Source organism: Harpia harpyja, chromosome 20 (genome assembly GCF_026419915.1).
Source record: "Harpia harpyja isolate bHarHar1 chromosome 20, bHarHar1 primary haplotype, whole genome shotgun sequence".
Classification (NCBI taxonomy): Eukaryota; Metazoa; Chordata; class Aves; order Accipitriformes; family Accipitridae; genus Harpia; species Harpia harpyja.
Genome location: NC_068959.1, coordinates 440,832 through 465,028, shown reverse-complemented (window position 1 = coordinate 465,028; position 24,197 = coordinate 440,832). Strand labels below are relative to the sequence as shown.

At 47.4% G+C, this 24,197-nt stretch overlaps 1 protein-coding gene across 1 annotated transcript in view; it reads right to left on the bottom strand.

Annotated features, from left to right (window-relative positions):
* DPYSL3 (dihydropyrimidinase like 3) overlaps positions 1 to 3,645 on the bottom strand; it is a 41,087-nt gene extending 37,442 nt beyond the window's left edge. Inside the window, 2 exon segments of the mRNA XM_052771942.1 lie at positions 3,296 to 3,310; positions 3,312 to 3,645. Of these exon segments, the coding sequence (XP_052627902.1) occupies positions 3,296 to 3,310; positions 3,312 to 3,602 (306 nt within the window). The 5' untranslated portion in view covers positions 3,603 to 3,645.
* Between the last annotated feature and the right edge of the window lie 20,552 nt (positions 3,646 to 24,197).

Below are 24,197 nucleotides of genomic sequence, written 5' to 3'. Positions count from 1 at the left end.
GAGCTGCCCCAGCCTGTGGTGAAGCTGCAATCCCGTATTTGTGGGACCACAGCCAGTTGCCTTGGAAATGACGACTTCACTGCAGAACCACGCAGCAGGACAGGACGAAATGTCTGGGGGTGAGCGTAACCAGCCTAGTGTTCCTGCCTGTGTTACTACTGAACAGGAGGATGGAAAAGCGGGGTCTCTGCACGGCTAAGCAGCAGGGAGGTACATGGAGGAGGCTAGCACAGACTTCTGGTTTACCTTCTTCCCAGGCACTGAGCACAGAGTGTAAAGCTCCTTCCCCGCTCCTCAAAGCCACGTCACCTCCGCAGATGCCCAGTGGTGCAGCTCTCCAGTACCTATTTACACGTTAGAAGCCCTCAGTGAACATTTTTACCACAGGAATTCAGAGGGTGTTGTCTGTGACCTACAGAGAAACTCCCTTTGACTTCATTATAGTAAAGTAAGCATTGCAATCCACTCTGGTTAGACAAAAGGCATGGCAGCTCTTGAGGAAAACTGCAGGAAACTTCACGAGGGTAGAGTCCACATAGGCTATTACTGACGGAAACCTGCACCAAGTTAAATTGCTCTTGTTAAATAAGGTCTCCGCAATTAGTTTAGGTCAGAGCAGAATCTGGCCCCCAACATTGCCCCTCTAAATCTTATGTGTTCTGCAACAACAACCCTTGCTGCAGCAGATCCTCATACCAGGGAAAGCAACCTCCTGCTTTTAGCAAAGAGCACCCGAAAGGCTTGTCTCTTGTTCGGGCGAGCCCTGCACCAGGACTGAGCACCAGGATATGGCTGAGGCCAGAAAGCCCATCCTCCCACACAGGCAGGCAGCAGCCTCGGTAGCCAGGGCCTCCTCTAGCAGGCACCCCCAGCCCCCCACCCCAACAACCGGTCACTCTCCCTGTCCCTGAATCAACCGGCAAAGCTCAAATTCCCACTGATGAAGCAAAGGCACGGCACCTAACTGCTCTTAGCCCTATCCCTCGCTGTAGTGTAACTATGGCTTCCCTGTGCCTGAATGCACAGCTCGGTTTTTGTCCTTCCAATAGACTTTGTGATAAAGCAAAGTGAGGTTGAAACATCTACCTGGGCCTGTACTATTACACTGGCAGGTTGTAAGACATCACATTATCACTGGGCAGTTACACATTGCAGTTGTCTTCCTGTAGAAATGCTGGTGCTTTAATTGTAATTAATGCCATCATTAAAAAAAAAAAAAAAAAAAAAAAGGTGTGTTGTGTTGGTCTGCTTTACTTCCAAGAAACTGTTCACTGCAAAAATTAGGAGATACATCTCTTGTCTTGTCTGCTGCCCTGTGCACAGGCAAGTTTCTTACTTTCAGCTTTCCTAATAAACAACTTGCTTGGTCAAGGGTAGATGACTTATCCCCCTCTCTCTGTTTCTTAATCTGTGAAATTATTCAAAGAAGTTCGATTTGCCTTGACAAAAGAGCCTTTGTGTGCTCTGAATCTGCAGAGTTCAACAGAAGCAAACTCTCTGTGGCTGTGCAGGCACAGAGTGTGGCTCAGTATGCACGACGGGCATTTCCCATCGGGACCGTCACACTCTGGGATGCTCCTGGGCTTGAAAGCTGTAGTACCAAGTCATATGATTCCTTCTAGCCATGTACGCACAAGAAAGAACACATCTATGAAGCTTCCCACCTTCTTAGGCAAGACGTGTGCAGATAAAAAGGGTTTGGTTGCTGATGCTTATCAGGTGGAAGGCCTCAGAGGAATAAATCTAGGAGTAGAAACCATCAGGGAGAGAGGAGCTGTTGAAGGAAAACCTCAGCTACAAAACTCCAGAGATAAGGGTCTACACAAGACCTTAAAAGGGAATAAGACTGTTTCAAATTTTTGGTAAGACTAATAAAGAAAAGCTCATAGCAAAGTCTGCAGACAGGCCATCCTGAGTTTCTGTTTCTTTTCCAACAAGCAGCAGCATAAAATTGCTAATGCAGTGGTCAGTTCTGCAGCTGCTATTCAAACCATATGGACAAGGTTGGTACTGATAGGAATAATGTCAATTTTGTTCCTGACTCTGTAAATCGGGCTGTAAAGGAACAAAGCCCAAGAACAGGAACCAAAGTGTGCCAATAAGAAACCAAAATGCAGAGGCTGAAGAAATTAAAATTCAATGAAGAAACCTGAAAGCAACCCACTGCTTAGCTGAAGTTCCTACACAAGATAGCAGACATTAAGGACAGCCTGATGCTTTTCCCCAAAACCAAAACAGGCCAAGCCATTGCACTTCACTGCTTCCGCTCCCATCAGGCTCTAGCTGGTAAGGTTAGTCCTCCAAATCACAAACGTCTGCTGTTTATCAAGGTTTGCACTCTGGACATAAGCTGAGGTTTCTGCAGAGCCCCGAGACAACCACACCACTTCTTACTCACTCACTACTTACTACTTCAGTGATTTTTGCTTCCATTTTTAAAAATGGGCTTTATTAATTTGCCCTGTTCACTGGTGAAAACCAGTGCCCTTAAGATGACTATTTACTAAAAAGTTCAGCCCCAAATGAACTCATTGACCAACAGGCCAGCTTGTGGCCTTACTTTCCTCCTATGTAAATGAGCAACAGGCTCACTGGAATGCCAACTGAGGCGTTCACTCAACACTGGTAACTTAATCATCTTTCTGCCAAACTCACGCTGGTGAGACCAGAACCAAGAGAGCAAGCCAGCGCAATCTCTGGCAGACGGATCTATACTGCGGAGCTGGATGAATCTGATTATTACCTTCAATTTGGCATAAGTTGAGAAACTTTGTGCCTGACGATACCTTCCGGGATGTCACTTCCAGATCAACATCATGTCCCTCACTTCTGATGTGTGTCAATGTGAGATAAGGATCAGCCTGGTTTGGAGTAACAACTCCAAGATCCCCCGGGTTTTTTCGGGGCGGGGGGCGACACACCAGTATTCTTTCATACAAGTATAAAAAGAGCAACTGTAGTGAACCGAATCAGCCAGTCTAACGCTCAGCCGGACCACTCCCGGTAACCAGTCGGTGAGGTCGACCCGCACACCGGCGGATGACGGCAAACCTTCCTTCCCGTCGGGAAACGCAGGAGGACCCTGCGGACAGCCGAAGCCGGGGCGGGGAAGCCCACCGCCGGCTCCACAGCGCTGCCCGCGCCGCCTGCGGCTCCTCCGGCACCAGCCCCGCGGCGAGCGGCGGCCGAACCCCGCCCGCGGCCCCGCGGCCCCTCGCCCCGCGGCCGGAGCCGCCCCACCGCCGCCCCGCGTCCCGCACCGGCCCCGGCCCCGGCGCCCGCGCCCGGCCCCTACCGTGTCGTCCGCGGGGGGCCAGGTCCTGGAGCCGCTCCTCCCCGGCGGCGGCGCGGAGCTCTCCGGCGTCCGAGTCGGGGCCAGGGGCCGAGCCGGGCTCGGGGCCGGGCTCGGGGCCGGGGCGAGCGGGCGGCGGGGCGCGACGCTGCCCAACCCGCAGCGCGCCGAAGTCCAGGGTCTTGCTCTCGAAGGCGCCCTCGACGCTGCAGAAGAGCCCGCCGCGCTTCTGCCGGGGCACCGCCGCCGTGCCGGGCCGCGCCAGGTACACCGGCAGCTCCTCGCCGCCGCGCCGCCCGCCCGCCGCCATGCCCGCCGCACCGCACCGCGCCGCCGGGACGGGACGGGGCGGGATGGGATCGGATGAGGCCGCGGGCGCGGGCGGCTCCGTGCGGGGCGGGGCTGGCGGGGCCTCCTCGGCGGGGCGGGGCGGGGCGGGCTCGGCGGGGGAGGCAGCTGCGCCGGGCCGGGCCGGGCCGGGCGGGGCGGGGCGGGGCGGGGCGGGGCGGGCCCGCTCACCGGCGGCGCCTTCGGGAGCAGCGCGGAGCTGGGCTGCGGGGCGGCGGCGGCGCGGCCGGTCGCGTTCAGCTGCCGGCGCGGGGAGAGCGCTCCCGCCCCCGGTCTGGCGGAGCCCGATCCCGGCGCGCCCGGGAGCTGAAGCCCCGAGCGCCGGCTGGGACCAGCCACGCGGGCCCCCGGCGGCGGGCGGGACACGAGCAGCCGCCTCCCGGCCCGGCCCCCCAGGGCGGCGGATGCCCCGGGGCAGGGCGGGGTGCCGGTGCGCTGCCCCGGTGCCGCCGCCGGCCCCCGAGGGGCTGCCGCGGTGAGATGCCACCAGCCGCGTTCGCCAGCCGCTCGGGGACGGAGAGCGGGGGCTCGGCAGGGAGACCCGGAGAGCGGCTCGCCGCCGCTTGCGCTCAGCAACCGGGCTGGAGCGTGAACCCACCGGCGGCTGGCTCGGCACACTCCTCGGCTTTTGCTCTTGCGGGGAACCGGGTGCTGCCTGCGAACAGGCGTTCGTTCCCAGGCACGAGGCTGCATGTCATTGTGCTTGGGCCACAGTCCCTGGGTAGGCACTTTGGTCAGGCACGCGCTACAGCGAGACACCGGCAATGTCGGCTGCATGAAGGCGTGACTGTTCACATGCGTGTGCATGCGTGTTCCTGTCACGCAAACACCGCCAGGCGCAACTGCGCAAGCAAGCTCCACGTATTGGCTGATGGAAGGCGTTGCTCTGAGAACTCCGTTGCAACTTCATTTCAAAAGTACAGGAGGCCTGAAGGGCAGAGGGACAGCCAAGGCTGAGTCTTAAATACGCTAACAGCTATGTAGCTGCGCAGCAGCCTGTGAAATCTATTACGCAGCACCGAAGCTAGAGTTTTGACTTAGAATTCTTTTCCCGAGTGGTCATGTCTTTATATAGAACAAGTGTACATAGTACCTGGGCTCAGCATCCTGTCAAGTAATTTCTCACACCACATACTTGTGTTACAAGATGTTGTCAGTTACGCTTTTTCCAACCTTTTTTGTGAAAACAAAGCAGTGCCATTGTCTCTGCCAGTCCTCCGAGGGCTGGTGGTTCTCACGGAAAAAAATCGCATGGAGCCTGACCCATCATGGAGAACAATGACCCTGTGATTATGCCTGGAGAGGGAGTCTGTGGGCACTGGCTGATAGAGGCTTGAAGTTACAAGGGAGGAAACGGTTTGGGATTGTTTCCTTCCTTTTGCACTTGGGAAGCAGTCTGCTTTTGTCACTGGACTTGTACCAGTGTCATTAACTCTGTCCCCTTGACCTTGAATTTTTGACTAATTATTCAGGTCTGAAGGGTTAGGAGAAGAGAGGATGCACTAAATGTAAACGAAGTGTGTCAGCAAACTGGGATGAGTTACTTTAACAGCATTGTGTTACACAGCAGAGTAAAACACTGGTCAGTGTCTAACCTTGCTTTCTCTAAAGCAACACCAGAGAGGGTTAAATTTGGTTGTTCTCACAATCTTGCACAAGCTTTAATATGCAGCTGCCCCAGTTTTGTGGCTTCACAGAATTTACCACCACAGGGTTCGTGCCTGGGCCAGAGCCCCGCTGCTTGCCCGACCAGGGATGCGCACTGGGAGGAGAGCCCTGTGCTGCTGCCTGGGTGATGCTTGCTGTCATGTTTCAGGTGCAGGGGCAGCAGAGCCTGGCAGCTAACGGAGGAAGTATTCCTTCAAATAGCCAAGAATGAGTTTGTTTGTTTTACATCTCTCTGTAACTGGATGCTTAGCAGTGAGACCACCAGTACTCTCCAAATAGATGCGCACAAAGCAGCTGCCCACCAGGTCTTTAACTTCCTAAGGGACTGCCTTACCCTGAATGAATTTACCCTCCTCCCACTGCAAGTTGGACCCACTGAGCAGAGCCTGAAAACCATCTCAGAGCCAGCTTCTGCCCCTACCAAGGGGAAAAATTCATACATCTGCTGATTTCAGAGCCGGTGGCCAGAATGCTTTAGTCAGTGAGCAGAGCCCCTGCCTTCTAGTTGCCAAGTAATAGCACTTGAAGTGAGCCTTTCTTGGGATGAAGCCGCAGACAGCCTCATGGCTTTGTGCACTGACCACGGTGAAGTTAGAGTGAACCCCTTGTTTTGGTTGGGACCTCTCCATATGGTTGTGTAGCTTTATGGGGAATTAAAATTCCTTGGAACAGGGCCTGGCCTTTGTCTGGTTCTGCAAATGTGCAAAAGTTTCAGCATTGTACTTTAATAGCAATATTTATTCAAATCCTGATTCTGATGTTTATCTTTCCTGGTGCCGTGCTGCATAAATTGTTGCACTGAAGTTATCTGCACCAGTAAAGGAATATGGAGGCTCTTCTAAGAAGTGAAGGCTTTAAAATCTGACCTTTAATGGAAATTATTATCTGTTTAAAAGACAGTTCTTTATTTTATTTCTCAAATTGCCATTGGCTTTTAAGATTCTTTTTTTTGGGTGTTGTAAGGCCTCTAGTTCAAGAATACCATGAAAACTGAAGTTTGGGTTCGGTGTGTGTTCACTGCAATAGCCTTGCTTTTGAGGCCAGCAGAATGCATTATTTATATTTCTGTATATGTATGTCAGATTAGATTTGAAGCTTTTAATTATACAATGACAAAATGTCTGTCCCCTGTAATTAAGCACATTTTCTTTTCTTTAAATCACATGTTTATATGCTAGTTGACAAAAATGCTGTTGAGGCAAATAGTCATGAGTGGTGCATTTTCAAATCCTGCTGGCAAACCAGATCTCCTCTCGCTTGCCTGTGCAAAGCAGATGAGAGATACAGATCAGGGAGGGGATCCCGCGGAAAGGTTGTCTTCCCAGCCTGAGCCCAGGGAGGATGGACATGGCAGGCATTTGAACTCATGTACTTGGGTGCTGCCGCAGGACCTACCAGAACCAACACGTCAGCCCTGCAGAGCGTTTCCTCGGCTCGAGGACTGTGTTCATGTCTTGACCCCAGAATGAGGGTGCCTGTCCATTGTGGTTCAGGAGTCTGAGCTAAGCCTGCCAGATGGGCACTGCTGGTCATATCTTGAAAGAAAATAAATAGGCTAGTATTCTGATTTAGGGAACAGAATTTATTTTATGGGAAATTACATTTTGTAGTGGCAAGCTTCTAATTTACGTCTGACTAGACCATGTCTTTCTAGTTGAGTAAGAACTATTTTTATTAGGCAGCACCCAGAAATGGAAATCAGTCATGTTACAGGGTGAACCACACTAGTTATGAATGGGGGGAGTGGTGCAGCCTTCTTGGAAATGGTCTTTAGGCAAATCCCTTTCTGCAAAAGGATTAGTTAATAAGATGGGACATAATCACCCTGTCTGGGGTCAGCGTTTTCTTATTCTGTGCACTCAGCCCCCATGTTGGTTTCCTTTGTTGTTCTCATCGTCTGCTGCCAAAGCAACAGCTGGGTTTCCCATTAGTACCTATGCAGGGGAATCGTGGGCTCCAAACGATGACTGCCCAATCTGCTGAGTAACCAGTGAGAGGCACAACATGCGGTATAACTTTCACAAGCATTTTCTACGTGAGGCTGCCTACTTACTAAGTGTTATCTTTTAAATGTTTGAAGGGGAATTTAAATTGCCAACTGAATCATTCAAACACCAAAGGTATTGACAGAGAAGTCATATTAGGTCATCCTGCCTGCTGCTGCCAAGGCTCCACTGTTCTCTGCTGGGTATTTTCTGATGATTTTGCTAATTCATTTTCCGTTTGTCAGGCCGGCAGGCAGTTTCTTAATTGGAAAAACTCTGCATCCTCTGTTGGCAAACTTCTGTGCTGGTTCCCGCTTCCCAGATGCTCTACACAACGTCATTCTGTCTATAAGAAAAACAGAAAAGGATTAAAAAAAAGTGAAGCATGTCCCAGATTGTGGCTTCTTGCTCACAAAATGTTGCCTGCGCCACTGGAAGTTGCTCACTACACCAGGAGGTTAAGATCTTGTTGTGTTTCCCTTGTCTCACTAACAAGGTGAAATCCACTGACCGTTGCTTTTGTTTTAGACTGCTAGTGAAGCAGAATCACAGTACTAAATACTACAGCTGGATTTTATCAAGGAATGGATGATTTCAGGATCAATGGTAAATACCTGGAGTTCTTTAGTCAGGTGATTTTCATGGGCATCTATTGGTAAACAGAAATCACATACCATGTTTCAAAGCATGAGCTGGTAAACTGCCAAGAGGAAGGACCTCCCTCTGTGTACGATACGATAGTGACTTCCACGGCGGAGGCACATGTGTGTTCGTGAGACGCCAGAGGCCTCGGGCGCATGATGGCAGATGCGGCAGGGAGCGGTGTGGGGAGCCGGCACACAGCGCTCACCTGCTGTCAGTTCTTTCCCCTCAGTGGTCTCATGGGCAGCAATCACATCCCCATTTCAACCTCCATTTTGGTAAACTAAATGCCCTTCATTATTAACATTGAAGTTTTTGTTGTCCGCTGTCTGTGTTAGAAATGACCTGATGTGCTCTCCTGGGTGACCGGTGAGGACATTTGACACGAGGTCACTGCAGACCTGGGGGTGTTTTCCCTTGGCCGTGCTGCCCCCCAGCACCCAGGCAGCCCCACGGGGGACACAGGTCACCACTGGGGCCTGCGGGGCTGGGTCAGCACCTCTTCTCAACAGATCTCCACCTGCGGGGTTTCTATGCAAAGCCCTCTCCAGTGCTGCAGCACTTTGCACAGCCCTCTGCAGCCCGCTGAGAAGGGGCTCTCACCTGCACAGGGACCACGGCTGCGGCTCTGGGTACAGCTCTCCGCAGCTGTCCCTGCACCCCCTGCACCACCAATGCTCTAGGCCTGTTCCTCGGGCAGCTGAGCACCAGCCAAGCTCCAGACATCCTCACAGGAGCCAAGCTGACTTTGCGGGAATGGGATGACTTCTAGTGCTTTCTAGCATTGCATGTCAGCTGATCTTCCCCTTGCATCCCAGAGAAACACAAAGGCTTTGGCAGGAAGAAAGTCCTGCCAGAATTTCACAGTATTTAGTGTTTAGCTTGTTATTCTTGCTTCTTTTCCTGGAGTTACTCAGCCCCTTTAAAGAAAGTTGAGGGGGTGGGAGGGAAGCGTCTCGGGCTCCATAGCTGTGACCACAATGCTCATTAGACTTGGAGAACGTCGTGTTACTTGAAGGAAGTGGGCTGTTGACATTAGGTGAGATTTGACCCCCTCCTTCACTAACGCTCACAGGCTCAAGCAAAGGAGAGCTGTGTCCTGAGTGAGGACATTTCCTTCCTTGATGCCAAATCAATACAAAATGGTTTTACACTGGTTTTCCTGTGGGCCTGGAGGCAGCAGATCTTTAATTGCGCATGAAAGGGACATAATGACAGCATAACTTTGTTAGCATGATAAATGCACATCTGGTTTCATAGCTCATTTTCTTCTAAGGTCTGTAGGTTCAGCTGGAGAAGCACTGAGAAGCAGCAGGGCAGTGGTAGTGACAGGTTAATGCTGATTTCTTCATCCCCATCTGCTTCCTACAGGGTTTGGTAAAACTGCATCCCTTTATTACATGCATGATAAGTAGCAATGATGAAATTAGTCAGAGTTATCTTGTTTCATGCAAAGTTAGAGCTGCCTTCTCTTACTCTGCAGTCCTGATTTACTAGAGTGTCCTGTTTTAGGAGACTGCCAGATAAACAGGATTGTTTTGCTGATTCATTCTTGCAGCAATGTCAGGACAGCCTCTAGCACTGCATTTCATGTGCCTCAGGGAAAGTCAGGCTAAGGACAAACACAGAAGAAAAAGTGAAAGGGCCAAACTTGACAAGAAAATCTGCTTGTCCTACTTACATTTAGAGGCAGAGGTCAGAGATGGGGGGGGTTCTTTCATTCCCCAAGAAATGGCACATTCATGAAGAGGAGGCGACTGATGACCCTGCTGCCTCCATCGACCAGGGAAGGCCAGTGGCTGATGCTTCCATCACCATGCTCCAGGTTCTAAACTTTCGGACATAGTAGCTTAGAAGGTCAGAATAGACCTTTGTAATCCTCCAGGCTGCTCTGCACATCAAGGGGTTCTCCATCTCAACTCTGTATATCTTTCAGAAAACCATCTGATCTTGATTTACACTTTTAGTGCTGGGGAGTATGTGACAGACACAATAAGGGCCTAAATCAGAATCCTACCCTTGCTGTTAAAAATGGGCATCCCATATTTCCTCTAAACGTGCTCAACTTCAGGTTCCAGCAGTAGACCTCTCATACACATCCATCCATGAGCTTCGGGGGCCTCCTGTATCAAGTATCTGCATCCCTATATTGGCACTTACAGACTGTGATCAAGTTCTGCTTAACCTTCTCTTTGACATGACAAATGTATTGTTGTCCTTGAGAATAAACTACAAGGCATGTTTTCTAGTCCTTTTGCTACAATTGTGGCTGGAGGGAGTGGAAGTTTTGTCATCCTCTGGAAACACAGGCAGCTAGAACTGAAGGCAGCGTGGCAATAGTACAGCGATGTTAAATACATCCATATGTACTCCCATGTGATATGTCTACTTACACACCCAAGCACTAGCATTGTCTTGGCCACAAGGTCATGCTGGGAGCTGATGTTCAGTGATTTAAAATCACTGTTTACCAGAACAGAGTTTCCAGCACTGACAGGTATATCTTTGTTCCTAGACGTACAAGTTTATGTCACCCTGTGAATGTGCCATTTTGTGTGACTGGTCCCAGCTTTCCATGCTGTGGCCAGTGTGCTGCCCTACCCGCCTGGATGTGCTATGCTGGATGAGATAAGTTAACGGATGAGACTGGAAGGACATACATAGTTTATGTTGTCATAAACTAGAAAAGATGGGAACAGGATGGTTGTCTAACACAGAAACAATGTTGGGGGCAAACAACTCTTTATATCGGGTACTGGGGAAAGGTTTCACTGCAGGCACAGATGTCATCTGATGGGTTGCTGTACAGCAGGCTGGAGTCTTTCGTGAAATCCTTTATGAAAGTCAAACCACTGCAGAGCTAGAAAGAAAAAAGACTTGAGACTGTCAAAAGCCTGTTCAGTATTTCATGTCAAAGCCACAAGGAAAGTGCATTTATAGCATGTTAATTTCTTTTGCAAAATGCTGTTGTATTGTTGGAGGGTATAACTTCTAGCAACACATATAGACTGACCTCAGTGTGCTGTCAGAGTCTGTCATGCTAACAGAGATCACAACTCCAATGAGCAGTTGGAAGTTACAATCTTCTGTGCTGGGTTATTCAAAAAATATTTCTGAAATGGAGTAATGCTTTTTGCTCCCAGATTTGTTTAGTGCTGAGCAAAATCTATGGGAAATTCCAACATTTCAATATGTGGGTTTTTCCTCCTGAAATGAGCTGATAGTCAAAATGTTAACGAATAATAATTGTGGAACAGGAGTTCTGAAAATTTCCCTGTGAGGAATCTAGCCTCTCCTTCCGTCTCCCTCTCCTTGTCCTCTAAGGAAGGACTACTACCTCTTCCTCAATGCCCAAGGACTCTTGTGGTGCTGCAGGCATCACCATCAGATGCAGACTGAGTCAGTCATGAAGTTGTTGGAGACAAAAGGTGCCAGAGATAAACCTCTCACAAGGCAACAGAAGTAATGTTTTTAAGAGGTTCAGAAGTACAGGTTTGGCATCAGTACGAAACCCCAAATATTCCAACCTGGGTAGAGTCTCCATAGCTAGCTGGACCCGCTCACACTACTGAGGAGGAACACCTGGTGACCCAGGCAGTTCTGCACATCAGGTAAGCTCCAGGCACCTTGCCTGAAGATGGAGATAGTTCAAGACCAGCCCAGAGATGCAACTCCAAGACTTCCAGGAACTACCAAGTAAACCTGTAGATATCTTCTGTAGGTTGCAGGTCAGTGGGCATTTTCAGGATGAAAGTTTGGGGAAGGGTGAGACTGTAGCCACTGGAAGAGCTGTCTGGCTTGGTGTGGAGTGGACTGTTAGGGCCTGGATGAGATGGTTTTACGTAAGAAAACACCCATTCTGGATCAGTTTGAAGCCCAAAATATTCTGCCAGACTTGTGCCAGATTCACTTCAAGAGCAGTCAGCCCATTTCCTCTGAGTTCATGTTCTGCCTCCCTGCCCACTTCTCTGCCTCTCAAAATCAGTCTCCTTCCACCTGTTCTGTTTGTTCACTGCTTCCTGGATGACATCATCCAGCATCTTCTCCCAGGCTGTGAAGCCTGGCTTGGCTGTTCTCATTCAAGTGCTCCATCCTTGGCCTTTGCTGTGATGGCAAATGCTGACTTGCTTTCAAATGGCAGTCTGCTGTTGTGACTCCCTCTTATTCCAACTTGTCCCAGGGATCACCAGCTACTCCTCTCTGTGCCTGCTTTTATTCCCAGACAGGACTTTTGAGGACTAAGCTGAGATTTCCTTGTTTCCATGGTGTTGCACTTGACCTAATCAACCATTGCGGACCTAAAGTGGTCCTGCCTTCAACCTCCCTGCCTATAGCTTCAGGAGAGTACACTGATGCTCTATAGCAAAAACAGGTGGTGTATCTAGAGATAATTAGTGATTACATGCAGTGATTACATGCCTATAATCAGTAATTAGATGTCAACAGAGTAGAATTGTAGTGGATTTAAAGGTACTATGTTTGTTTGTTTGTTTATATGGTTTCTTGTGACTGTGAGGAAGCAAGTGGTGAAATGTGTTTTGGCCAGGCTAGTGAAGTAGGCAGGGCTGCCATTTGTGTGCATTTTCTGTCATGGCCCTCTAACCCATGACATAAGGATCTTAGCTGTGTAAATACCACAGGAACCAGGCTGTGACTGAAAGATTGCTGTCTGCTTGCCTGTCAGTCCATTTGCTATCACTTTGGAGGAAAACCATATGCTCTAAACTGGAGTGACTGATGTCCTGCAGGAACTAGAACCTGTGCTTGCCGTGGCCAGGACTACTTCTTCATTTTCACTAATTCAGATGAAAAATAACTGGGCTGGGAAACGGTTGTTCTCTAATGATGCGTAAAGCTAGACTGTGCTAACTTGGTATCATGGTCCTTATTGTGCCGATAGAGATGAGTCCACTGCTTGCTGTCTAGCAGCAGTCCTGGCTCAGTGTTAGCCACAGGTGAGTCACTGGCAATAGTTCAGCAAAGCCTTACTATCTAAGAGAAAAAAAGACTTGGCTCTAGCACTGCTTTAGGACTCAGCTTTTCCTTGGCGAGTCATGAGTTTACTAGGATAAACTGTATTTGGAGACAGAAATGACTGGCCAGTGATGTACAGAGCACGTGCAGCAGGCAGTCTTACCAGGCAGCTCATTCCGACATGATCAGCAGGTGAGAACCAGCCACGGACGAGCGGAGTGACGGGCTCCTGGGTGCTGACATGACATCTCCCTCCGGTGCTGCAGAAGGAACTCGTGTCATCAGGGAAGTCCCTGTAGTGATGAGGATGAGGATCTCTCAGGCAGCATGGCCATGCTCAGAGGAGTGCCCCAGGCAGCAGACTGGGGAGCGTCACTTGCTGTGCATGGGACATGGCAAGGCAGATTGAGAGCTGAAAGCTCCGTCCTGTCACAGTAGATTAGCTGAAGAGAACTTAATGTACTGAGGTGATGGATACTGAGCAAGGACAGAGCTACAAAGGTCAGAACGCTGCTAGTCCAGAAGAAAGTCTGCAAGTAGTTCTGTTTCTTTCCAAGCCACACCAGGGAGCCATGTGCTAACTGCTAAGGTTTTGTCCTCCATCTGTTTGAAAGCGGGGGGGGGGGGGGGGGGGGGGGGGGGGGGGGGGGAGGAATCACGAGAGAGAGATTTATCCTTGTTGGCCAGAGGATGAACCTAAGTTCTGGCTGAAATGTCTATTTGTTGAAAGAAGACACTGCAGGAGGGAGGTATCTCAATGAAAAGATAAGTTTTGTAGATTTTGCTTAAACTGAAACAGTGTCTTTCTAAGTTTTATGCATCAAAGAGAACAGAAAAAAGGCCCAAACAAAAAGATCCTCAAACATCAGACATGTCACCTTCTGATCAGCTGAAGGTCCTTTAGAAGTTTTCCAAAGCATGTTTTTTGAGGTAAGCAGACAGCTCTGAGGATTAATAATAAGGTACATTTGCTTTCAGCTTTAATATACCTATGTAATTCTAACGAGGTCAGTAATGGCCAAAGCACATTATGAAAATAATTTGCATTCATTTAATTAGCATAGTTCATCTGACAGTTGCAAAGTTTCAGGAGACCAATAAGTGCTACCGGTACAGACAGGAGTCAGTGACAGCAATGCAGAAAAACCTCACCGGAGTCTTCTTGCCCTGTGTGCATAGCTCCAGCTCACCTGCTGCTCTCCAGCCTTGGCACTGGGCTCCCAAGGACACCGCGGTGGAACACGTGAACAATCAGCGCTGTAGTCAGTTCTTGGGTTAGAGAATCACTTACTGTTTTGTAGTCCGCTTTGGTTTGGTTTTCCAGCCCAGTGTGTATTACATGCTTGTGCTGCGCAGACAGCACCAAGGCAAAGATGCGATGGGATTGAGGTCTTGGGGCCTCCTGCCGCGGAGGGGTGGTGGCTTGCAGCTGGGCACTGCAGCCTTCATTCTGCCACCTAACTGCTAACAGTTTTGGAAGATTAGTTTAGAGGGGGTAGGGATTATCTGACTTTATGGGATTACCATGTTGCACAGACACTAAATTAACATCAATGTCTTTATAATACATGCTCATGCACACCTTTGCTCAGGCTGAAGGGGCTTTTCCTAACTTCTGGCTTGGTTCTTTCATGTCAGCTGCTTTTACTTCTAAACCAATGGCTTGTGAGTGCCACACCACAGGGAGACTGCAGTGAAAGGAATTAAACTGACTCATCACACTGCAGGCTCGTTCCTGTTCAATAGGGAGTTGTGCACCACAAAATACCATTGTGCTGAGTGTCACCACTCTATGAATTTTACTAAGTATGAAAAAATAAAGACCAAAGAGAGAGACACCGATGAAAGAGCCAGATGCTTTCTTGCTGGAGAGGCTAGAACCCAGGGTCCAAATTGCAGCATTTTGATGTGGGCCCTTTATAGAGCACGAGTGAGTTGTGAACATCAATGGCTGTGAACTTGGAAAACACAGTGACGTGTTTTGGACTGGAAAACTGTGATAGGCAGCATATTAGTCATTTCCCTAGGAAAGCATATGAACGTTGTATCTGTTCATGATAAACTTCGAATGTCTGAGCTTGAAATCAGTCTGCACCCCAGATGTGCTAATGCCTTAACTGCAATATAGCTTTCGCTCATCCCATAAAACATACAGTATTGTAAGAATTTCAGACCCATAACTGCCAAATGAACCACTTAGTCTGTGAAGCTAAAATCCTTTTCCTTTTCCCTGTATTTGCCCCATTACTACAGATTTCTCTTCGTAGAAAATGGGTAAGAGAGAACATGGCAGGTTACTTTTGCAGTGTGGCCCTTCTGCTTCACTGTGTTTGCCTTTTACCTTCCCACTATTTCTGACATATGCATTGTGATATGGAAGTGAGGACCTGTGTGTGTCACACACACATACGTGCAGGCGGTCAAACAGTTTTATGTACGATATCCATAAGCGACCGTGCATCATTAGAGTATTCACATCCTTCATTCAGTGCCTAGGCTAGCTGATAAAAATCCAAGTAACGGATACCACAGTGACCTCTGGAAATTTCTGTGCTGAGAATGTAAAAACAGAGGCTTGTCTTTCCTGCCAAGCCGGAATGTTTGAATTCTTATCACAGCCCCTATCAGTTAAGCAACTGCAACTGTACTAGCTGGTTTACCTGGGGCTTGAAGGCACTTTGGGGAACTGGTCACTTTAAAAGTTCCCTGTTTCATATACAAAGGAATTGAAACTGCTGTAGGTTGTTGTCTTTTTATTATAATACTTGGTGGATATTGCCATTCTTATCTCCTTCTTTGTCTTCATTCTCTGAAGTTACAGGGAAAGCATAACATGAATGCTTTCTAGCTGTGTCTAAAAAGAAATCTTGTTTGAGAGTGTGTGTTGGTTCTGGATGAAGAGATTTACACGAAGTGCCTTCTGAGCATCACTTCTGGAACTCATAATAGCTACCTTCTGGAACTCATAATAGCTCAGGGGTACTTGAACTCCAGCTCACATAGCTGCCCACTGCCTTTCTCTGGCTTGTCTTACAGATGCGTAATACATGTGCCTTAACCCTGTTAAGGAGTGTGTACTTTCCTTTGTTTGAAACTGCAATTCATTTACTTAGACTTGCACAGTAATGGTTTCTAACTCATTAGCATATTTATTTTGAGGATTGCAAAGCACTTTCCAGGACAATGAGGAAAGGATCAGAGAGGTCCAGATTTTCTCTGCAGAGGTTTAACAAGGACAGCTATGGCAGAACCAGAAGTGGAGTGCTGGGGACAGTGTAGGTGTCAGCAAGGTATACTGCAACTGAAGAAACATGTCTCTGGGAACGTGGCAAGGAAAGCCCTAAAACATGCTGACTGAGACAATTACAAGATACTATGCTTCTCATCCTGAAAAAATGTTTCACACGTTCTGCACTGATAATTAATGCTATTTATGTAGTTTAGAATGTTTCCATGTTTTTAAGTTAAAGATAGTATGACAGCTTGCAAACTCAGGACCTAAGAGTCAATGCTACTTGTCAGAATGATCATATAGAATTTGCTCAGGTTTCATTCATAAAAATCATTTTTAGGTACCTAATGAAAATGGACTGATTTTCTTGTGTGCTGAGTACTTCCAAATCTGCCATTTGCCCTCCTCCTTTTTCAGTGTACGCTCTCTATTAATCCTAAAAAACATAAGTATTCTCTTCATGCCTGGACAGGAGTTCGGATCCCTAACTTGGAAACTGCTGTTGAAAAATGTTGTCTTTTGCCAGCGAAGTTTCTGGAAGGGCAGTAAATTCCCCACTGAGGGGGAAAGGCAGTGCTTTCAGACCTCCTTTATCTGTCTCCAGGAAGTGAAGCTCATTATGTTTCCCCTGGACCACGCAAAGCAGAATAATAATCTTGTTTTGTAAAGTATGTTTTGTGTCAGGTTAACATTACTGAACTTCTGGGATGGCTGAAAACATACAAAGAATGTACAAACAAAAGACTTCCAGTTCCAGAAGCTTCTCCATTCAAATCTCTGAATGCACATAACCTAATTAGGGCTATTATAAAGAAATAAAAATTAATGAGCCGCTATTACATGATCCTTACTGCATTTATATCACAGTTTGTTCATAAAGGAAATAGTCTGCTGAAGACCTGAGCCTTTACAGCATCTGGCAGTCAGCAGTGGCTGCTGAGCAGATGTGTAGCTCAGCCAAGGAGACACTCTGACCTGTGGGTATAGTTTCAGTAGAGCCTGAATCAAGACCACAGCAAGAAAGCACACCAAGACTTTCTGCTGTGTCTTTAACAATCGAGAGAAGCATCTTCCCCTCCAAGAAGTACTGATAGGCGGCCTTAGCCAGTTTTGGGTGTAGCTGCTGGATACTGAGTTGAAGCATTTCAGAACAACAGTTCACGCAAAGGATTGCACGTTCTCCGAGCAAGGCGGCTTTCTCTGCAACAGATGTCTTTTGTGGGTGGGTACCAGGCTGCACATTTGCAGTTTAAAGGCATTCTAGAGCAGTTAGATCATCACTGGGTGGCTGACTGCAGGAAGGAAACTGGTGTCTGCCGTGGTCATGAACTCCCTCCCTCTGTTGCTGGCTGATTCAAATGTCATCCATACAGCAGACCACAGCTAATGCACTTCCAGTGCAAAAAGCAGAGAGCAGGCAGGGCTCTGCGTATCACTGGCATAAGACAGGGTCTGTCCCATTCGCTGGTGAGACTGCTAACTTTAACTGATGTTTTTGTTTCTTCTGAATGGAGAAGGCTTTTCATTAACTGCTTTTACTACTCACTATGTTACATTTCTTTATGATATGAATTGAGCTATCTATTTAGACAATTATTAGGAAACCAATTCCAGAACAATTTTTAGTGATTTGTCTTCCAGTTCCCAACCTCATGTCAGATTTCTAGCATTTCAGTCATTTTACAATTGCTAAAGCCAAGCATGGGCAAGTTTTGCCTTTCACAGTTTTGGCAGTCAGTCTTCATATTTCTGCTATAATTTTCATCAAAAAGGTTTTGGTCTGATTTTTATGAGAGTAGCTTAAGATTTCTTTGAGTCTTGTGGTCCTATTTTAAAAGGGGTATAGGAGGTGAGTATATTTTTCCTGTTCCATTATTGGTCTAAATTTGTAAAATCACAGCTTTCCTGCCACATTTTTTGCACTCAAATACTAAAATGATAGACACAGACACTTCCCATCCAGGCCTTCACTCCCTGGCTTCAGGGGTCTGCAGCACACCACCACAGGGTTCAGGCAGCAATACTTTACTGTCAGTTTTCTACCCACCTTCTCTGGACTCGCAGGCTAGGCTGTTAGCTCTGTTACACCTCCGTAAATCAGGAGCAACAACACTCACCTAAGCTGTTCCTGCTGGTTTAAGCACGATCAAAATACAGTCTTGTTGGTGACTTGTTCCGCACGCTTGCTGAAACCCACCAACGGCAAAGTACTCAGCTGGTATTAGATGTTCAGCTTCAAACAAGCCTAGGGAGAGGTTAATCACCAGATAATATTCTTGTTCTGGGAAATATTCCAGCCTAAGATGTTGCAAGGGTTTGTGCTGGTCCAGTTATGCCCTACTTGAGTTTATGCTGAAGATTTTCCTTACTCTGCTCACTGTCTGTCTGGCTCTCTCACCGTTCTTGTATTCTCCTGCCCTCCTCAAGCCCACACTTCCTGGCACCTGAAGAGTCAGTGCCCAAGGGTGGCTGAAATTGTCCCAGCCATAACTGGAAGGAGCTCCAGTGCTTTGCTGGGAGGCCTGGGGACGGAGGAATACCCAATAGGAACAAGCCCATTCTCCAAGGTTTGCAAGGCTGTTAGTGGCTGTTGCTGTAGCAACAGTGAAATGCTAACCCGGGAGCAGTCAGCTGTGTCTCTGGCCTTAATAATATGATTTCATGTAGGACATCAAACAAGAATGCAATAACTCAGCAACTCTGCTTTAGGAGTCTAAAGGAAACCAGATGAAGCTATGCAATTTTTTACAATATCCAGATTCTTTCTGCAAGACACCTTGTTTTATAAGTAACCATTCTGCCTGAGTCCTCTGAGGATCAGAATCTAATAAATGTGCATATTTGCATGATTTTTAGTTTAGGCTTGGCATGAGAGCTCTGGACGCTCTTTATTCGCAGAACAAACACTGTCTTATGAGCCGAGTGAGATTCACTTACTAAGTCTCAGCTTTTAACCCAGCTTGCCAAGATTCTTCCCAGTAGCTACGGCATGCAATAATCTTCACCCATTCAGTGGCACACACACCTCAAATACCATACTCTTAGAGATCCCCATCTCATGATTGCTGGCTTTCACTTCAGCAGATTAGTTACCAGGCCCCGAAAACCTGTTTCATACAGCCAGGCAAATGCTGTAATATATTTATTTTAATAATTAAATGCTGATGACTTGCTTTTAATATAAGATGTTCTTTTTTGTTTGATTTTCTCAAAAATTGAGGAGAACGTGTATTAATATACAGTGAATTATAAGCTTGAATGGCCTAAGACTTCCACCTAAAGCATTTTTAGAGTTGATACCTATGTGAATTTTAATCTGTGGACGGTAAAGTATAACATAACAGTCATATGCACAGTTTGAAATTTGAACTTTCTTTTGGCTTGCTATACGTGTTCCATCTAGATAAAAAATTATATGTGATCTGTGTAATAGAATTTATAATTACTACAGAGGTCCAACTTCAATTTTCCATAAATATTTCATGAGTAAGCTCCAGGTCAGGATTATCTGCTGAAGACACTCGTGGAGCTATTGAATAACAAAGACAAGCAGCCACCTGTGGAAAACCCATCCACAGGAAACACAGTGGCATTTGTCAGTTGAACTGGTATTTATAAATCATTCTGTCACCTGCAGCGAGGTGAGAGTATGGTACATCCTTCCACTGGCCAGATGGTTACTCCACGTGTTATCAGTCAGGATGAGAGCTGCATTAATGTAAGCAGTAAGATTACAATTTTGTGATTCCTCCAGATGAGAGAATATTTTACATGTAAACCACTGCTGCCATATTGCCAGGGCAGAGCTTAGAGCCCTTCTGACACCAAACCTGGTCCGGGTCCAGAGGCAGGATGACCCTTCTCCTCCCAAACCCCTGCGGTATTTAGCGTGGGAGACGTGCTCTGTGCGTGCCGCCACACACGAGTCGTGCCAGGCCAGTTTTAGCCTGGGGACGGGCCGGCAGCGATGGCGCGTGGGCACGGCACAGCGGCAGTGTCACCCGAGCGCGGCAGGCGGAACGCCCAAGGGTGCTGCGTTTGGCACCCAAGGCTGCGCCGGGGGGGAGCTGGCGGGCCCCACATGGCAGTCAGTGTCCGTGAGCTGGGAGCGAGCGACCTCAGAGTGCGCGCACAAACGGGGTTCGGCTGCCCAGGGACCCTGGGAACACGGGCTTGCTGCAGGTTGCTGGCGTGGTGGCAGGAGGCCTGGCACGTACAAGAGCGACTGGCTTCCTAGCAGTCTAGAGCTCATACAGGCAATTAAGTCAGGCTGGTTGTTAAAGGCAGCATTTTTAACCAGAGGCACTGAAAACCTATCTGACGACTGCATCTTGCCAGATCCCGGGGTTTTGTTATTAATCTCTGCAATTGCCTTACATTTACTTCTGTGGGTAAGAGATGCCTCCAAGGCATGAGTATACTGGTGTACTGGAGTATAAAGTCGAAGAGCTTGCATTTCCTGCTCTTGCTAGGCTCTTTTGGCTCAAACACGGGTGTTTTTCCTGTGTCTGAGGCAGTTGAGGAATTCAGGCAATGTACAGCATTAGGGTCCAGGCTACGGCTGGTGTTCAGTTTAGCGATGGCTGTGGAACTCAGTTAATTTCTGCATTTTACTAGATAGATTGGTATAGGATAAGGCCAGAAGTAAACAAATGAATTTGCATTAATTTGGGTAAGCTGGGAAGCAGGGTGGGTGATTGCATCTCAGTTAGGACTCCAGACTTAAAGCACCACTGGTTCTAGGTAAGCCCTCCAGTTTCATCTGTGCTGAAGCTGTTTTCTCTCCCAGCCATTATCATGTAGCTAAATCTGGAAATAACAACTGTCACAGGGACAGGCTGACAGCTTGGATTAGGATTGTTCTTAGGGTTAGGGATCTGGATGGAATAAAAGAGATGATGACATTAGTTTATAGATGACCCGTGTTTGGCCCATGCCAATGACAACGGCATCACCTGCTTGGCTGCTGATTGCTTTAGTTCTTGTGTCCCAGGGTTCAAAGGTATCAGTTAAGTGCATTGCTAGAGTAAATACCAAGGTCCAGTTTTGTGGGATCTGTAGATCTCAGTGTATGATTTGTTGTATGACTGACTGGGATAGAATCAGGTACAAAGTAGCAGGAATAATGAGTTTTCATCTGCTCCAAGGTCAGGAGTTAATAAGATAGGACCATACTGGGATTAGTATTATGGTTAATATCAAGGTTCATGTTTGGAGGTGCTGAAGATCTGACTTTGTTATTGGTTCTTACAGGCTCCCCTGTTTAAGTTGAGAAACGTGCGACTGACTGACTGATGGTCGGTTTGCCCTCGAGGAAGTCCCTGTTGCTGAGGAGCCTGCTTGGGTGCCGCTGTGGTCCGTGTCTCTGAGCACACATGCCAGACTCTTCTAGACCTTTTCCAGCACTGCTATCCTCTTTTCAAGATCTGCAGCAGACCAGAACTCCATGCAGCACTCCAAGACACAAATGAGCAAAAGGTTGGTACAGTTACATTTTCCAGTCTCTGTTCCTTCCCTAGTTATCCCTAACATGGCATTCGGTTGTTGAGCACTGATCTGCAAGATCCCTCCCTCAGCTGGTAGTGCCTCTCAGAAATGGTAAGTGTCAGTTTATAATTAGGGAGTCTGTAATCCATAGATTAGTGGCTCCATGCTCTAAAGTCTCCATCTGTTGTACACACTGAAATCATTATATCTCTAGTCTCAGTTGTGCTCCAGGCTTCTAAAATGGTTTTCACAGGATTTTCTTTGTTGTGCAAAGCAGCTTGTTCATGGCTGTCACTTGGTGGCCAGGCACTAGAGCAGACACTGCACAATGGCATCTTGTCAGTGCGGCACAAGTCATGGGATGCTCCTCTGTCCAAGCAGGAACAGGGCTTTGGAATGTATTTTTCTGCCATGTTCAGGGACTCAGCCCCCCTCAACACAGAGCAGATGGCACATTGCCAGTTATTAGGGCTTTTACTATGTTTAGACAATCTCTCAAACAATGGAAAACTACTGCCATCCAAATAGGCTGCAGAGACAACACAGAAACCTTTTAACATGCAGTCATACTTCCTTTTACACAAGCCATGAGTATTGGCCATGCCTGCCTCTGACAGATGCGTAGTCTGTAACACAGCTCAGTTCTTTACTCACCAAAGCCCTGTTTAAAGACTGGACAAAATGGACATGCCTCAAAGGTAGCCCAAACAGCTGCAGCCTGATTCTGGCTACCATCATACTAGGGTACTTTCTACCTGGGGGCAGGTTGAAGTGCTGTCACGTACCAGGGACAGACTCGCACAAGGCTTGCCCTCTCTTGACCGTAGTATGGATAGTCTGGGACTCCCTTGCATTGTCCCATCCCTTCTATTTTCTTGTAGCTGGTGACACCTTGCAGCTGTCCCAGAGAAACAGGCAGAGAGTTCTGAACGCAAAATCTGGTGTCAGAGTTCCTGTTATTGTCATAAAAATGATCTCTTGGATGGCCATGCTTCCATGCATGCACAGGAGATGGCAAAATCAGACATGACAAGTGTTGACACCTAGGCTTACCATTCTGAGTTGTATCAGTTCAGGATGCTGGTTTCATTGCACCGTACCTGCATTCCTTCAGCAAAGTACTCCTGGTTTACATCAGCAGAAGTTCAGGCTTGGAGTTTACACAGTAGCTTTCCTATACCCCTACTGATCTGGGTCCAATAAGCAGTACCCTGCCTGAAATATATTTCTAATTTTATTACAAAATTTTAAGAGAGTAAATGAATCTCCTAGTCTGATAGCTGTGTAGCTGCACAGCAATAGCCTTATTGCACTTCATTTGGTAGAGGGGATACTTTCTACTGGCACATGAGCTGTACTCCACTGCCTTATCTGGGAAGGATCTGCAAAGTCCTTCTGAGCCGGCCACACTGCTTCTGTCACATAACAGCAGGAGGTTGCTGACAGGCATCTAGGGGGAAATATGGTTTGCAGAATTTCTGCAGCATCCATAGCCAGCTAGCACACTGCTGGTATTTTAAATGAAAAAGTCCAGTGAAGCAAAGCAGCCCTTCTCAGGCAGGCAGGGTCCTATGCTCATGTGGAATCTGTGGAAATTCTGGGGTACAGAGCTACTTTTCTAGCCCTCCGACATCACAGTTGTTCCACTAATGAGTTTCAACTGTGAGCTCAAGGGGCCAACTGAAAGTCTTACAAATGAATTCATTTTCTATATAGCTTCAACCATTAACCTACACACAGTTGTCAGAACTGTAGATAGCGATAGTGGTAGTGATGAGGATATTTGTCATATGCATACATGCATTAGGAACAGCAAAGCCCAAGTAGACCATATGCAGGCAACTAGTTGGAACCCATCTACTCTTGTTGACATCGGAGCAACTGCCTTCTAGTGGATGAAACACTGTTGCCCTTGTGTGTGAGCAGTAGGACATCAAATATGGCCCATTCTTTCCCAAATGCATCACAGTTTGTTTCAGTAATGACATTCTGGGCACAGGAGAGTCTCCAGAAAAGCGATTGCTAGAGCAACACTTACACTGTAGAGCAACACTTAGACTGTAGACACAGTTAGCATTTCTCTGACTTCCAGTTCTACGACTTGCAGTACCCCCTCGAGGACTCTCCAGGATCTTACTTCACTAGCTAGAGTAGTGCGCAGTAGAACAGTACAGCCAGGAAAATTTTTCTAATTTCTAACCAACCACAGATTGTACACATTCTTTCTTCTGTCAACTTTGTCCTTTAGCTAAGAAGTCCCTCTCTCTGTCAGTGTTTATCTACCTTGATGTATTTACAATGCAGACCCACGCCCTCACCATGTTGGTTTCACTAAACCAAAAAAGCTAAGCTTATTCCACAGGTCCTGTAGCACACATCTATTTTATATGCATACCTGTTCCCTTTGATTTAATCTGAATTAGTGCATTTTAATATTAAATGCCCTTTCCATTTTTTCTAGCCAAAGGAAATGAGACTGCTTGGCTCACGTTCTTTGCTTCATCCATTATTTGAAGATTATTGTGCAAGGGTGTTGGAGATGAACACTTTTGAACTCTATAATAGTAGA